Source organism: Tachypleus tridentatus, chromosome 6 (genome assembly GCF_004210375.1).
Source record: "Tachypleus tridentatus isolate NWPU-2018 chromosome 6, ASM421037v1, whole genome shotgun sequence".
Classification (NCBI taxonomy): Eukaryota; Metazoa; Arthropoda; class Merostomata; order Xiphosura; family Limulidae; genus Tachypleus; species Tachypleus tridentatus.
The window spans coordinates 153,876,868-153,893,593 of record NC_134830.1 but is presented as its reverse complement, the minus strand read 5'-3'; the positions used below and the strand labels follow the sequence as shown (position 1 = coordinate 153,893,593).

Below are 16,726 nucleotides of genomic sequence, written 5' to 3'. Positions count from 1 at the left end.
GAGTACCGAAGAAGCCTAAAACCACTGCGAGAAAGCTGCCCAAACTTTTTTCCCTTTCCAACGTTTGGTAGGATCCACCATACAAAAGTAGCAATTGCTTAAGTAGTCAGCTGGTTCACGCCAAATTCTTGGAATAGCGAACTTTATGACTCCCTTTTCCCCTCTCAAACATCTCGCAAAAGAGGAAAATAAAGTTATTATGAAAAATAAATTTATTTCATCTATAACTAATGTGTAAGAGGTTCATGCAAAATATTTTATATGTGATATTTTTCTATACAATCGTAAATTAAAAAAATATAAGTCAGAAACATTTAAATTTTAAAAGGTCTAAAATTTGTATAATATAAAATCTTACTATTCAACCAAACAAAAAGTGTCCGCCTTACTTTCTAGAGTATTTTTACAGTGTTCGCAGGTAAAATGATTTCCCTAGGATTTGTCTTGATCCCCGACAGGAATGACGAACTATACATAGTAGGCCTTAAACATTTTAGCAGATGCTGTCACAGAATCCTTTTTCACTCTTGTTTTGATAAATTGGCCACATACATAACAGAATGCGTCTGAAGAATGCTTGCAGCTTCTTGATGCCATCTCTGACAAAATCAGATTGGTCTGTGGGTTCACTTAGGTAGCTAGAACTAAATTGAAGTGTGAGTGGTGAACTCCTGTGTATATATTACTATAGAAAGCTCTTGAAAATTCTAAAAGGCTCTTCAAGATTCTAGTAAATTCTACAACTTTCGAGAAAATGCTTGTTAGTTCTACAACATTCTAAAATGTTCTTGAAAATTCTTGTAAATTCGAGAAAATTTTCTATCAGCTACTCAGCATTGAATATACCTGGAATGTTCTGGAAAAATTGGTAGATTTAAAAATTTCGTACCCAAATCACAAGAGCAAAGTTTAAAGAAAAATCTAAACCTCTTCCATTTACTTTAGGCATAAGCAATTGGGAAAGAACAGTACTGCCCAGAGGCAAGAAAAAGTAAACATTTTCTTACATAGTATAATTGTTTTTCTAAATAATGTGTAATATCTAAGAGCATAAAATTTATACGCATTATTATACATATTAGGTATGTAATGAGAAACATAAGGGCCATCGCTCATACTGTTTTCTTAATGCAAAGCTACACAATGGGGTATCTGAAGTTTAATTATCACAGAGTACCTAAACCAGATATTAGCGATTAAAGTCACTAAGGTCATCGATATCTCATTGAGAAAAGAGAGTGGATTGTTGTATTTGTGCAGAATAAGTAGTCTTCAGTTTTATTAAAGAGTAAGAATAGAACATTTTCACTGCTACTTTTCAATCACGTTTAAGGAAATAGGAGGAGATTCATAAGTGGAATAGTTGTTCAAAAAATATACATATTTTGTGCATATTGAAACCAATTACAACAGTAATCACATAATTTGTAGTTGTCTTCAATCAAAAACTTCCGCAATCTAACAAAGAGAAAGTTTCGAACTCTTTGTTAACCTCAAGATGTCCTAAGAAAGTTGAAACGTTGTTCTCTACTTTTATCTTAATAACAGTTTTAATACTCATACCAAACCTCCTGAGATACAATTTTACTTGAAGTGGATTTCTCGTCATCACGAATAAACATCCCCAATCCGATAAAAATCGTAAAGTTAGTCAAATAACATATTTATAACAACATCGACAACTTTGTACTTTTAACTCAACTTATATGAAACTTTTTATATGTTTTTATTTTTACAGCTTATTAGGATCCGGATTCTCGGCGATAGAAATGAGGTTCTGAAATCTTACCTCCATTCAATTAACAAACCGTAGGTTATATTGTGCAAGAAAAATATATACTTGAAATTACTGCAAACTAAATTTTAAATAAAAAAACCTTGCTTTAATTTTAGTGTGATTTTTTTTCGTAATAGAAAGCAGAAAACAATAAACTGAATAATGTAAGAAACAAAGTGTAATTTATAGTTAAAACAAAACTTTCGATAATCCGTTCTAGAATAAATAGTTTTCGTAGGATTTATATCGAGTGTTGATAATTCGAAAAAGAAATGTTCTAGAAAAAATATTAGTACTGGTCAAATATTTGACCCTGAGATTGATCTTGTATCAGTACTCACATTCTTATTATCGATATATGATCAATAAGCCAGCTGTTTACATTTGAGGAAGTTTTAAAGTTGTAAGTAAACAATCTTTGTAACTTTATCTTACACTGTAGTTGTGTCAAACTGTCAGTTTCTTCTTTGTTCCACTCATTAATGGAGGATCCATTGTTTCCATAACCCTTTACTGACCTTGCAAAGAGTCGAGTAATTACAGACTAAACGCTAAAGGAGCAGCGGAAACTTTCTCAGCATGTTTTATAAAATCATTGTTGTCCTCCAATCATCATTGTTCTATGCACGTGTGTACTCACACTTCACTGTATCCTGTATCACACATCTTATTATTAACCAACATAATACGAGGCTTCTAAAATTTCGACCTGTTTAAAAAAAAAAAATTATATTTCTGATAAAGATCTCATCGTGAAAGCTCTTTCTTTCTTTCCTTACATCTTGCATTCATCACAATTAACAATCTTCTGTTAATAATGAATATTTATATACATATACCATGTATTCATTATAAAGTTGTTCACATATATAGTAATGGTTAGTAAACACATTGAATGATACTAAATTTTACACATAATATTCTTTACCAATGTAATACTTCATAATAAAAGGAACTCCAAATGAAGTTTGTTTGTTTGTGTTGAATTTCGCGCAAAGCTATTCAAGGACTATCTGCGCTAACCGTCCATGATTTACCAGTGAAAGATTAGAGGGAAGGCAGTTAGTCTTGACCACCCATCGCCAACTCTTGTTATACTCTTTTACCAACGAATAATGGGATTGAACGTAACATTATAACGTCCACACGGTTGAAAGTGCAAGCATATTTGATGCCACTGGGATTCGAACCTACGACCCACAGATTACGAGACTAACGTCTTAACCCACCGCGCCATGCAGGGCCCCAAATTAAGAAGAAAGAGTTTAATATACGTGTACTTTATGTTGTATTACGTTTGATTAATATATCAAATTGTACACATTCTGTAACAATCAAGATACGTCTTCTCCTAGTTATTCTCTGGTCTTCTCTTAGAACTCATACCGGAAATGTCTTCTCGGACTAGAACGTTGTAACTACTCGCGCTCTTCACTGTATTACACGCACTTCGATATATGAGTTAAAACTTCTTTGCTCACAGTTTTTTCTGCTTGAAAACATTATCGTAATGTAGGTATTCTTTTATCTGTCACTGATTAACTGTATTGTGGAAATAATTGATAACTTCTTTTGTTATCGTCTGTGGCAAATTAATATTGTCCTTATATACCGGTTATCGAAATTTTCATTTTTGTATGATAAAACATATATATATATATATATATATTAATGTTATTAATTTTGATCTATATATTTATTTTATGATTAACTAACCTCGCCAGTTAGTTACTAATTTAATATTTACCTGAATTACTCCCATAAATCACTCTACATCAAAATCAGATGGGCTATCGTCAAATAATTCAATTACTTCGGTAACCTGTGAGTAAGACAACCTTCTGTTGTTAACTGGCCCTATTCTGGTATTATTTTTGTATTTACACAGCCCATCTAACTTTCAAAATATCAGTAAAGCAAATCTTTCACGTACTGTGTACAGCACCGTACTTAATAGTATTACTACAAAAAAAAACATAATGTTATCATTACTGAATCAGTCAACTTTCACTTACCTAAGTTTCTTCCTTCTGCTGTAATCTCACGTGGTGTACATGCTGTTGAAATTCGTTGATACTTTACCCAGCTCTCGAACAGGACGAGTTTCAGATTTCATCTTATTTGTTTGACAGTCCTTTCAGATTTGAATCTACATTTATATTTTGAATTAACTGTAACTCTTTTACAGTAAATAGTTCTTGCCTGTCGGGTACTCTTATATTTAACAGATTTCTTGTATATTTAGGTTTACTTCTAAAACTATAGGATAATGTAATTCATAGGATATGAGTAGAAAAAGTTCTAACCAATCTGAGATATCCACTATTCTTTAATGTGATTACTTCTGTTCGATAATGAAACCGATTTATATTTTATTTAGGGCATAGTATCGACAAGGCAAGCTCTTATTTTACGTTTAATATAACCAAGTTCATGGTGTCTTAATATTGTAAAAAAAAAATTGTTTAGTGATAATTATTCTATTTTTACATAGCTCAGGGTCACATACTGTAAGTGGACCTTCAACATATTTCAGCATATATTCCTCTGTCATTTCCACAGTTAGAGCTAACGAATGGTTTAAGGTAAAGTGTAAGGGTAAGGACATAATCCTATATAATTTGAAACTTCTATCTGTTGCTATAAAGGTATCTCTATGAACACTCGCAGTGTATCCTTTACTGCGGCTGTCTTTACTTCAGTTTATAAATAATGCACATAAATCTCTTCTCTATTTATAGGCTTCACAGATTCTAAGTATTTTCAAATTCATACAATATTTCTTTCTATGTATTTGGACGTATAAAGTATAAACTCAACTTTCTGTCTACACCTACATACAATGCTTGTACTAACTAAGATAACTCAGTCCCACTACTTCCAACTGTAAATGATAGTTGTTTTCAGTTATTCTAAATACTATAGTTGAAACTAACATTTCAGATCCTGCTTTTTGAAGCTCAGACGGACTTATTTTGGTTTGTATCAAAGTGATAGTAATGTTTACCGGGGCTTGGGACACTTTTTTAATTTCGTGGTCATGTAATTCAAGTGCCTGATTTAATGAGTTCATTTTTGTGGCCCTTTAAATTAACCATTTCTATAGATACTTGTGTTTGATGTTCTATTTTCTGTTTAATTCACATAGATCGTCCATGGTTACTTTTCGAAACAAAAATTTCAAAACATTTCCCCCAGCGTCTAGTAAACAACGTTTTTCTGGAATGCGATCAGAAGTCGGAAAGTTATCGTTAATATCCTTTAAATCTAATAAAAAATCTTCTCTCTTAATGAGATATCGTCGACCTTAGGTCTAACAGATCTTAAATAATCCTTCCTGTAAGATCTTTTCTAAATATACAATCGCTGTTCCGTAATTTGTCACACAACATTACGCCGTATTTTCCGAACCGCCACCCGGTAGCACAGCGGTATGTCTATGGATTTACAACACTAAAATCAGGGGTTCGATTCCCCTCCGTGAGCTCAGCAGATAGCCCGGCGTGGTTTTGCTATAAGAATCAAACTATTAATCGAAAGTACTGTGGAAACGGTATATTTTCAACAATTATCCACTTATCTCTTGATAATATAAAAACCTTCTCAAATAAAAATCATGCCCGTCTTACTTTTTAGTGATACAATACTCACATTCTGTGCCGCTCTCTTAATACTTATCCATAGAATAATCACCGAATTAAACCTACTCATATGTCAACTACTAAAACATACAAAGACAAGTGTCTTATAACCACACACACATATTTATATAAATATATAGCAGTGTTCATACACATCCTTTATTGTCTACGTAGTTCTAATTACAGCTACGCATATGGCATAACATATTGTTAAAAGCTTGTAGCAAAGCAAAAGTTTCGTAACTAGAGCTAGCTTTAATTCTATTAATGTCATTTTTTATTCAAGGTACAGCGACTTGTCAATAGCACTTCACTCGTCTTCTTGTAGGGGTAAGGATTACTTCTGGTTGAGTTGATCAGGACCATGTGGTCTTACGCTATAATCATCAGTAACAGTATCAGCTTACACCGTTATAGATGTTCTCGACATACCGTCCTTGGGTACAGGGACCATGACGTCACTAGACACGCTGTGCCAACACTTCCATCATCTAATATGGTATTAACGTATTCTAAATTTTAATTTTCTGTCTCGGTTTCACTTGTCCCTTCGTCATCATAAGATAAATCTACTTTATTTGAGTAATCAGATTCGACCTCAATATTTTCCTTTTGTTTAATATTTAATATATAAAGTTCCTTCTCGTAATCTATCAAATACAAGTTTAATATTTCTAAGTGTTCTTCCATAACCGCAGCGAACACTATAACGTCATCTAAGTAACAGAAACATCCTGAATGTTTCAGATCCGATAATACAACATTCATTAATCTATTGAATGTTGAAGCAGCATTACATAAAAGAGTTCATTCTGTTGAACTAATATTTTTCTGAAAGTAACACAAAAGCAGTTCTACCCATCTCTTTCTCTTTTATGTATACCATTATCCACTTTGAAATGAATAGACGAAAAGTGTTCTCTATTATTCAAGCTTTCTAAAGTTTCCTGTGCATTACGTAACAGATAAATGTCTTCAATTGTTACAACAATCACTTTTTCAAATTCTACCCAAAACCTTAATTTTCAGTCCTTCTGAGGAACAAATACAACCCAGGATGCAGACTCATACCATCCTCTATTACTTCTTGTTCAAGTAACAAATACAACCCAGAATGCAGACTCATACCATCCTCTGTTACTTCTTGTTCAAGTAACAAATACAACCCAGGATGCAGACTCATACCATCCTCTATTACTTCTTGTTCAAGTAACAAATACAACCCAGGATGCAGACTCATACCATCCTCTATTACTTCTTGTTCAAGTAACAAATACAACCCAGGATGCAGACTCATACCATCCTCTGTTACTTCTTGTTCAAGTAACAAATACAACCCAGGATGCAGACTCATACCATCCTCTGTTACTTCTTGTTCAAGTAACAAATACAACCCAGGATGCAGATTGATACCATCCTCTGTTACTTCTTGTTCAAGTAACAAATACAACCCAGGATGCAGACTCATACCATCCTCTGTTACTTCTTGTTCAAGTAACAAATACAACCCAGGATGCAGATTGATACCATCCTCTGTTACTTCTTGTTCAAGTAACAAATACAACCCAGGATGCAGACTCATACCATCCTCTGTTACTTCTTGTTCAAGTAACAAATACAACCCAGGTTGCAGACTCATACCATCCTCTGTTACTCCTTGTACAAGTAACAAATACAACCCAGGATGCAGACTCATACCATCCTCTGTTACTCCTTGTTCAAGTAACAAATACAACCCAGGATGCAGACTCATACCATCCTCTGTTACTCCTTGTTCAAGTAACAAATACAACCCAGGATGTAGACTCATACCATCCTCTGTTACTTCTTGTTCAAGCACATCTTTTACACACTGTTTTTACTCAAACTTGTGTTTCTCTAAAACTCTATGAGGTCTGTGTGCTTTAGGTTTATTGTCATTTAACCCTATTATGTATTTAACGTTTTTTGTACGACCAAGTTCATTTCTCCTGCAAATATATCTCTATATTTTTCTGGAATGTTATGACGATTTCATAATTTTTTCTTTCATATTTCCTAAGAAATGTATCCAAAATTTATTTTACTATTTTGTGTCTGGTGTTTATTATTCATTATATTATGCTGTACCACAGCAGCTAATGTTTCTCTATTAGTAGCCTTGCCTACTTCTAGGATGTTAGGAAATATAATTTTTTTCTTTTTACATTTTATTTTATATAAACGTTCACTAGTTTATTCCAATAATATTACTAAATGAATTAACACCAGTGCAAGAAACACAGTCTGTGAACACAATGAGTGAATTGTACATTGGTTCCAAAAGAAATCCAAAAGGTGTTTTTTCCAATTACAACATATGTCCCACAGCTTATTCGGTACTTTTCCAAATTCCGTAGAGTTGACTATCATGTTATACAAAGTTTTCATGTTTTTGTGTGAACGAGCTGGCAAAGCACGTAATCAACACTTGATAAAGAAAAATAGCTTTAGAGAGTCAGACTGATACATAAGTTGATATATAAAAGACAAACTGCAATATATGTTTTAAATAGAAAAGACGAATATTTCAACAAAACATCTGGATGAATCATAATATATATTCACTTGTTACCAATGTTATTCTATTTTCTTCAGTTTATTTATATTTTTTTTCTTCAGGAAGATAATAATAAAAAATGTCATTATGATGAGGGAAATAATAAATATATCTAACTAAGAGTTTGTTTTCTCCCTAATTTGTAAACAATTTCTACAATTAAAAAAGAATATCATTATTGAAGTCTTCGTATATGAATTATAGAAAATTTCTTTTTGAAACTAAAATAACTTGTATGTAATTTAAACGACGATATTAATGTAGTATTGCAAAATATTTTATGAACAGTATTCAAAACTGCTTATGCAGTGATATCATTGGGCCGCCCACTCGTGTGACATTAACAGATTGATTTTAATACTTAAATAGCCAATCCTCAAAATACGTTTATGGGATATGATGTATGACTGGCGACTGAAGAAGCTTTCTTTCATAATACAATTTTTTTACGAAATACTGTGACATCTAACGACCTATTTTCATTTTAACAAATGAAAGCAATGACCGCCTGATTCATTAAAGTTTGCTATTAATCTTTACTACCATCTACAGACAGGAATCATTATTAGATGTGAGTTTATTATGATCTCAAATTAAAATATTTTTTCTCAACAGGCACATACACAAATCAATCTTTTTCTTTCCTTTCATACTGTTTGAGTAAAACTAGATGGCGCTATATTCAATAACTTTTTTTTAAAGGAAACTTCCATTTATCAAATCAAAAAATGGTTTCAGAAGATTTAAAAGAAATAAAACAAAAATTTATATATTTCTCCATGTATGGCAGTTCTAGTCACTACATATAATATTTTTCTAGACCTATTTAAATCGTTTCCTTTTCAATACGTAACTAAAACAGTGTGGAAGAAGGAGGACATTGACCTTACTTTACGTTAACACTTCCATATTTCCTGCATGGTTACAGTTTTACTGTGATACAGGAAAACAGTATGACATTTTATTGTTCATTTTAATAACATTCATCAAAACTCTTAAAAGCACAAACGGTTTTATTATATTCACTAACTTCTGATCTAATGAACCAAGGTGATCAGAATTAGATAATAAATCTAGGGATTAATACAACTAATACAGAATAAGATTTCTAGTTTTTAACAGCCCAAATATAAACAATTTCCCATAAGATCTAGGTTACGCCGAAACAAGATATCAAGCTAATAATGTAGAATAATCATAAAAAAGAGAATAAAATGAAAACTAATAAACATTATAACATACATTTACACTTAACATGAGACGTTAGTGTTAGACCTATTACATTGTTAACCGCTTCTGTTTAGTTTCCCAGAGATTTTCAAGATGTTGAAGAGTTTATCATAATATTATTACAACCAGACTATATATGTGTAATATCTATTGCCGAATGCGTGTTCCTTTGCCGACCGTCTTGTATGAGGCAAACATAGTTTGCGGAATACTATTTGAATAATCCATTTTATACAATATAAATTATAGACATTATAAATTAAATATATTACAGACATTATAATTAAAAACGTCAGTAAAACTAACCTTAAAAAAGAATGGAACATACCACACAAAGCAAATATCAATGATTCGGAAATCTGAGAGTAAAGTACACCAAACATTTGCATTGATTTCAAAACTATTTAGACATTCTTAAATAGCTTTTAATTGAAAATATAATATGTATAAAGGAACTTATTTAACGAGAACATGATAGGTTACTCTTACATTCTATACCAACTGGGAAGAATCTGTAATGATATAAGTTCCTGTCAATAGAAAATAGCGATCGGTAGATTTATTTATATTCAGTTGTTTGTGTGCTTTTATTATAGCAAAGCCACATCAAGCTATCTGTTTGAGTCTTCCATATATTCAGTTCTCTCTCTACTGTGAAACATAGAATATTAAGTAAATAAGAAATAATAATTGGAACCACCGTGGAACGTATAACTTAAGTAATATGAGAACTTTATACATAATATAGTCATAAATAAACTCAGAGTAAAAGTTTCACAAAACATAACATAAACATACCAATCCTAATCTCAACAGAAGTATGAAAATCAGTGATGTCGAGAAACCCACTTGTTGAGAAATTTATATGCAAAAACGGCTCGTTTGGGTTGAGAAAATATTTTACATAAAAGGTCGAAACGTTGTTCGCTCTTCTATGTAAAATATTTTCTCAACCCAAACGAGCCGTTTTTGCATATAAAGAAGTATGAAAAACAAATGAATAATAATAAAATGTAAAATAGAAAACAAATTAAATATTTTACATCAAATAATTTAGATTGTAAGAAAGAAAAAGAAATAATTATGTAATTTACTTTTCGACGAAGTAAAGATGTAAACACCATAATGTTTATTAGTCATGATTTCGGACATTGAAAGGATATTAATATAAAAAAAAGAAATTAAAAACATTTCCATAAAATGTATAGCGTTCATTTGTTATTCAAATTCGTTTCGCAATATACCTGACGAAATAGCGAAATTATGAAACATGACCTTCGCATAATTTAGCATATAACATACCAGAGTTTCGTAACTCACAGCTATGGCCTTCAGTATGATTGCTTCATATCCCCACATTATGTAAATACGAAAATGTATAATATCACACTGCTGGATGGTAATTGGTAAGAGCTCCATTAATTTCGATGTTGAAGTTAATATAAATAAGTGAGTATATCAAAATTTAAATACGAAAGCGTTTAAAATCAATTTAACTACTTACCATTAAACTCGACTTGTGACTCTGTAGATCGCGTGTTCAAATTCCTATCGCATCAAACGTGCTTGCCCTCTCATTGGTAAGAGTGTAGCCCAAAAGTATCAAAATTCTTCACTTATGCAACATTTCTTTTATTAATGTGAATATTGTTTCACATGATATAAGAATGCATAGTATGCTCTTTTAATAACTATCATACAATGTCGTCAGTGGTTAATTTTTGGAAGAACCTGCTTTATTAACTTTATTGTTTTTAAAAGTTCTGAATATTTAAAAAAAAGCTTATCTCTGAAGGTTAAGAAAAGTGATTTGTTTTCTAAGTAATGTGTAATGTCTAATAGCTTAATATGTTTACACATTAAAAATTATTATTCTGAAATGAGAAAAATAAGGGCCTTAGGTCAAGTTGTTTTCTTAAAGTAAAGCTACACAGTGGGCTATGAGAAATTTGTAATTGCACAGATCCGACTCCAGATATTAGTGATTAAATTCACTCAAGTCATTGCTAACTCGTTGGGAAATGAGAGAGAATTGTTGTATTTGTACAGAATGGAAATTTTCAGGTTTATTAAAGGTTAATTTGGAACATTTTAACTTCTACTTTACATGTAACTGTGAAGAAAGAGTTGGAGATTCATAAGTGGAATATCCTGTGTGATACGTTATATCTCACACAAGATCACAGATATTTATATATAAGTCTGTTATATTAACATTTTATGTAAATTAAACATACATAAATTGAAAAATTACGTATATATATAAAGAAATATATTTGTATAGTTCATATGAAACCAAATACAACTGTAACAAAATAATTTGTGGTATTTTTAAAACACAAACATCCTGAGATTAACAAAGACAGTTTGCAGCTCTTTGTTAACCTGAAGTTGACCTAAGAAGGTGAAAAACATTGTTCCCAACTTTATCTGAATAAAGGTATTAATACCCATACCAAACGTTTCAGATTAATTTTTACTTTAATTAGGTTTCTCGTCATTTCGAATAAATTTCCCCCTATCCTTTAAAAATCATTAAAGTTAATAAAATAACTTACTTATAATAACATTGACAATTCTGTGATTTTAATTCAATTGATTTGAAAGTTCATATACGTTTTCTTTTATCACTGTTTTTTAGGATCCGGATTATCGCTTATAGAAATGATATTCTGAAATCTTACCTTTATTGAAATAACACCAGAAGGTTGTATAGTACAAGAAAAATATATTCTTGAACTTATGGTAAACTGAATATTGAAATAAAAAATTGCATTGAAATTTAGTTTGATTATTTTGTGGTTATAGAAACACAAAAGAATAAACTGAATCAAGTAAGAAATAAACTGTAATTTATATTTAAAAGAAAACTTTCATTAATCTGTCTCTCTGTGTGTTTCTCCTGTTTCAGAACATTTTTCGATACATATATTGAAATGCTTGCTTAGGTTAATTTATGTAGAACATATTTCGAGTGTTGACAATTCGAAGAAGAAATGTTCTAGAAGAAATATTACCACGTGGTGAAATGTTTGATCCTGAAATTTATCTTTTATCTGTACTCATATTCTTGTTATCGATATTTGATCCATAAGCCAGCTGACAGCATCAACTAATTACAGACTAAACTAAACGCTAAACGATCAGTGAAAACTTTCTCAACAAGTTTTCTAAAATTATTGTTGTTCTATAATCATCATTGTTTTATGCAAGTGTGTACTGATACTTCACTGTAACCTGTATCACACTTCTTATTATTAAGCAAAATATTACAAGGCTTCTGAAACATTTGTTTAAAATATTAATGTTTCTCAATTAGAAGCCTTGTCTACTACTAGGTTGTCAGGAAGTATTATTTTTGTTTCACGTTTTCTTTCATATAAACATTCACTAGTTTGTTGCAATAATATTGCTAAATGAACTAATAGCACAGCTAGGAACAAAGTCTATGAACGATATGAGTGCAATTATACATTAATTGTTCCAAAAGAAGTATGAAAGGTGTTCTACACAATTATAACATATGTATCTGGTACAACTGGTTATTCGGTACCTTCGAAATTATCGTAGAGTTGACAATCAAATTATACAAAGTTTTCATGTTTTTGTTTGAACAGGCCGGCAAAGCACGTAACAAACACTGGATAAAGAAACAATGGCTTCATAGAGTCAACAGATATCAAGATGATACATTTAAAAAAACGTAAGACGATATATAGTTTTGAAAATAAGAGACGAGTATTTCCAAAAAAAATTCTAGATGAATAAAGATATATATTCATTTGTTATCAATGTTATTCTCTTGCATCAGTTTATATTTTTCTTCAAAAACATAATAATGAAAAATTATTCATTGTGATAAAGGAAATAATAAATTGAACTGAGTAAGTGTTTGTTTTGTTACCGATTTGAAACAATTTTTTACGTGATAGAAAAAAAAAGAATATTAATTTAGAAGTCTCCGTATCTTATGGAAAATCTATTTGTAAAAGCAAAATAACTTGTATGTAATTTAAGTTACTAGGTCAAGGTAATATTGCAAAAGATCTTTGGAACAGAATTCAAAACTCCTTATGCAATAATATTATTGGGTCACACTATCATGTGACACTAACAGATCAATTTTGATAAGTAATTCACCAATTCTCCAAGTACGTTTGTGGGATATGAAGTAAGATTAGCTACAGTAAAAGCTCTCTTTCATAATACAGTTTTTTTATTAGATGCTATGTTATCTAACAACCTAGTTTTATTTTAACAAATGAAAGCAGCGGTTGTCAGTCTAATAAAGATCACAATGGATGCTTTACCACATATACAGTCAGAAACCATTATTAGATGTGATTTTATCATAATTTCAAATTAAAATCTCATTAATCGATAGGCATATACTGTTTGAGTAAAACTAGATGACGCTAATTTCCACAAAATTTTTGATAGGAAACTTGTATTTATCAAATGAAATCATGGTTTCAGATCATTTAAGAAATTCTACACTAAAGTGTACATGTTTCTCCATTTTTGTCAATTCTAGTTGCAACATGAAATATTTTTATTGATCTATTTTCGTCTTTTCCATTTCAATAGTTATTTGAAACAGTATGGAGGAACGAACTCACTGGCTTTACTTTGCGTAATATTTCCAGGTTTTCTGCATTTTTACAGTTTTATTGTAATATAGGAAAACAATTTGACACTTATCGAGATGAATAAGATTCATCAAAACTGTTAAAAGTAAAGCAGTTTGTTATATTCAGTAGCTTCTGATCTTATCAACCAATGGGGATCAGAATTTGATAATTAATTGGTGATTAATATAGGTGATTCAGAATAAGATTTAGACTTATTATCAGTCATAATGTTGACAATTTCCCATATAATTTAGGTTGTTTTTAAACAAGATATCAAACTAATAATGTTGAATAATCATAATGAAAAAATGAATAAAACGAAAAACTGATAAACATAATAACATAGATTTACACATCACATGAGACATTAGTGTTAGATCTATTACATTGTAAACGGTTACATATTCTAAATAGTTCTTTAAAGATTTTGAACAAGTAGAAGTGTTCATCATAATATTATTACAACCACACTCTATGCATGTTTCTATATAGACAGTCTAATATACGGCAAACATAGTTTTCGGAATGCTATTTAAGTTAGCCATTTAATACAATATACATTATACATATTATAAATTAAATATATTACAGACATTATAATCAATAACGTTACTGAAAGTAACCTTAAAAAAAATTGAAACATATATTAGTAGCACGCACCTATGTTCAGAAACATGATAGTAAAGTATATCAAACACTTGAATTGATTTGAGATCTATTTATACATTCTTCAACAGCTGTTAATTGAAAAAATAAAGTTGGTAAAGGAACTTATTTAATGAGAACATGAGTTGTTAAGCATACATGGAGTGCCAACTGAGAAAACATTGTTACGATACAAGTACCTGTCTACAGAAAATAGCGTTCGGAATGTTTATTTATATTCAGTTGTATGTGAGTTTTCACGATGGCAAAGCCACATCGAGCTATCTGTTGAGTCCACCGTTGGTTCAGTTGTCTTTATTGTGAAACATAGAACATTAAGTAAATAAGAAATAATTATTGGACGCACCGTAGAGCTTGTTTTGTTTGCAAGACTAACTAACGTGTGTCTTAATTTACGTTTCTTTTTATAGTCGTACAATATCTCTGAACTTTCTGTACTGGGATAAAATGTATCTGAATATTCTTTACTGGTGCAAAATTCAACAGTTTCTGTACTGCGTTGTACGGTATCTATGCGGACTATAACGGCTTATAATATGACTGAACTTTAATTTCCATACTGGGATAAAATGTATCGGAAATTACATTTAATGATACAGTCTCTCTGAACCTTTTTTAGTGCAAAAAGATTAATTTATCGTTCTAAACTGTAACACAAAACGCTGTAATTCTAAGATAGTTTTATTTCTTAAAGGGCAAGCAAAGAGCATCAATATTTAACTCAAACATTTATGACATAAAACTGTACTTGTGACAAACGTGAGATAATTTTCTAAAACACTTGTGATGTAACAAAACATTTGCAATTAACATATGGTAATTTACTAAAACACTTTTGAAATAAACATTATCTACTTTTATATCTGATGAAACAAATTAATGTTTGTCATTGTTATTAAATACTTGCCTTGATTTTGGAAAATTCTTCGTAATTATGATTTTCTGTCTTATTTCTGCTACACTTCCTGGCCCGCCATGGCCAAGCGCGTTAAGGTGTGTGACTCGTTATCTGATGGTCGCGGGTTCGCATCCGCGTCGCGCCAAACATGCTCGCCCTCCCAGCCGTGTGGGCGTTATAATGTGACGGTCAATCCCACTATTCGTTGGTAAAGAGTAGCCCAAGAGTTGGCGATGAGTGGTGATGACTAGCTGCCTTCCCTCTTTTAGCTGCCACTGCTAAATTAGGGACGGCTAGCACAGGTAGCCCTCGAGTAGCTTTGTGCGAAATTCCAAAACAAACAAGCTACACTTCCTTCTTGGCTTATCGTTTGAATTCCAGGCATTCTGCCAATACCGCATGTAAGCACTGGTTGTTTACTTCGACTTTAATTTCATAACATTTTCCTCGGTTCAAGTTCAAAGCATATTTGTTTGTTTTCGAATTTCGCTAAAAGCTAGATGAGATCTATCTGCGCTAGCTGTCCCTAAATTTGCAGCGTAAGACTGGAGGGAAGGCCTCTAGTCATCATTACCCACTGCCTACTCTGTGACGACTATTTTACCAACGAATAATGGGGTTGATCCATTATAACGCCACCAATGCCGAAAGTGCGAGCATGTTTGGTGCGACCATAATTCAACCTGCGACCTTGAGATTACAAGTCGAACGCTTCAACCTACCTATTCATGCCAAGCCTTCTTAATACGTATATTATCACAAGCCAGCGTGTAGAGATTTCTGCATCACGTGTTTTAACAGGTGAATGTGAACAGATTAACAACAACAGGTTACACAATTTGTCGCCATTACTTAAAACAAAAAGTCAATTCGCGTCCAAGCAAAAATGTCACAACTAAACCAGAAAACCTGTTCTAAATGTAGATAAAATCTCGAATAGACCCCACTACACGTGTATTCTATACAAATTGTTCAAGACAGCTAGAGTTGGATGTGTTATTATCGACGTGATTTGATATTCCAGTTGTTTAGAGAAGTTTTACGAATTTACAATTGAAATATACATATAACGTAGTTCATTTGTTCTAATACTATTCTTTAATGTGTACTTTAAACAAAACCACATGAAAAACAAAGTGGCAAGTTAATTTTATAATATGCATATCATATTTTTTTCAGCTGCAACACAGAGGGTTATAAAACGGCTCAAAGTTATTATTATTTTATTAATATTTTAAGTACAAACTACTAACTCTTCATCACCTCTTGATCGATTTGAGAGCTAATTACGATTGGTATACTTGA

The 16,726-nt window shown here is 31.4% G+C and overlaps 1 protein-coding gene and 2 long non-coding RNA genes across 3 annotated transcripts; 1 reads left to right on the top strand and 2 right to left on the bottom strand.

Moving 5' to 3' along the window:
• Positions 1-178: 178 nt before the first annotated feature.
• LOC143254162 (uncharacterized) lies at positions 179-16,104 on the bottom strand. The gene is made up of 3 exons (XR_013030044.1): positions 15,431-16,104; positions 3,793-3,926; positions 179-2,486 (listed from the first exon to the last, which is right to left on the bottom strand). It is a non-coding gene; the product is annotated as an uncharacterized LOC143254162 (long non-coding RNA).
• On the bottom strand, positions 4,633-10,121 carry LOC143254455 (uncharacterized). The gene is made up of 3 exons (XM_076509638.1): positions 10,025-10,121; positions 6,604-7,866; positions 4,633-4,661 (listed from the first exon to the last, which is right to left on the bottom strand). Exons 2-3 carry the CDS (start codon positions 7,226-7,228, stop codon positions 4,633-4,635), a joined length of 654 nt encoding a protein of 217 aa, XP_076365753.1. The 5' UTR covers positions 7,229-7,866; positions 10,025-10,121.
• On the top strand, positions 10,653-12,007 carry LOC143254165 (uncharacterized). The gene is made up of 2 exons (XR_013030049.1): positions 10,653-10,806; positions 11,868-12,007. It is a non-coding gene; the product is annotated as an uncharacterized LOC143254165 (long non-coding RNA).
• Positions 16,105-16,726: the final 622 nt, after the last annotated feature.

Excerpts from the sequence above, each read along its gene's own strand:
- LOC143254455 (XM_076509638.1), bottom strand. The coding sequence starts at position 7,228 with ATGAGTCTACATCCTGGGTTGTATTTGTTACTTGAACAAGGAGTAACA. Across the intron at positions 4,662-6,603 it reads ACAAGAAGTAATAGAGGATG|TTGGAAGTAGTGGGACTGAG; the intron begins GTATGAGTCTGC and ends TATCATTTACAG.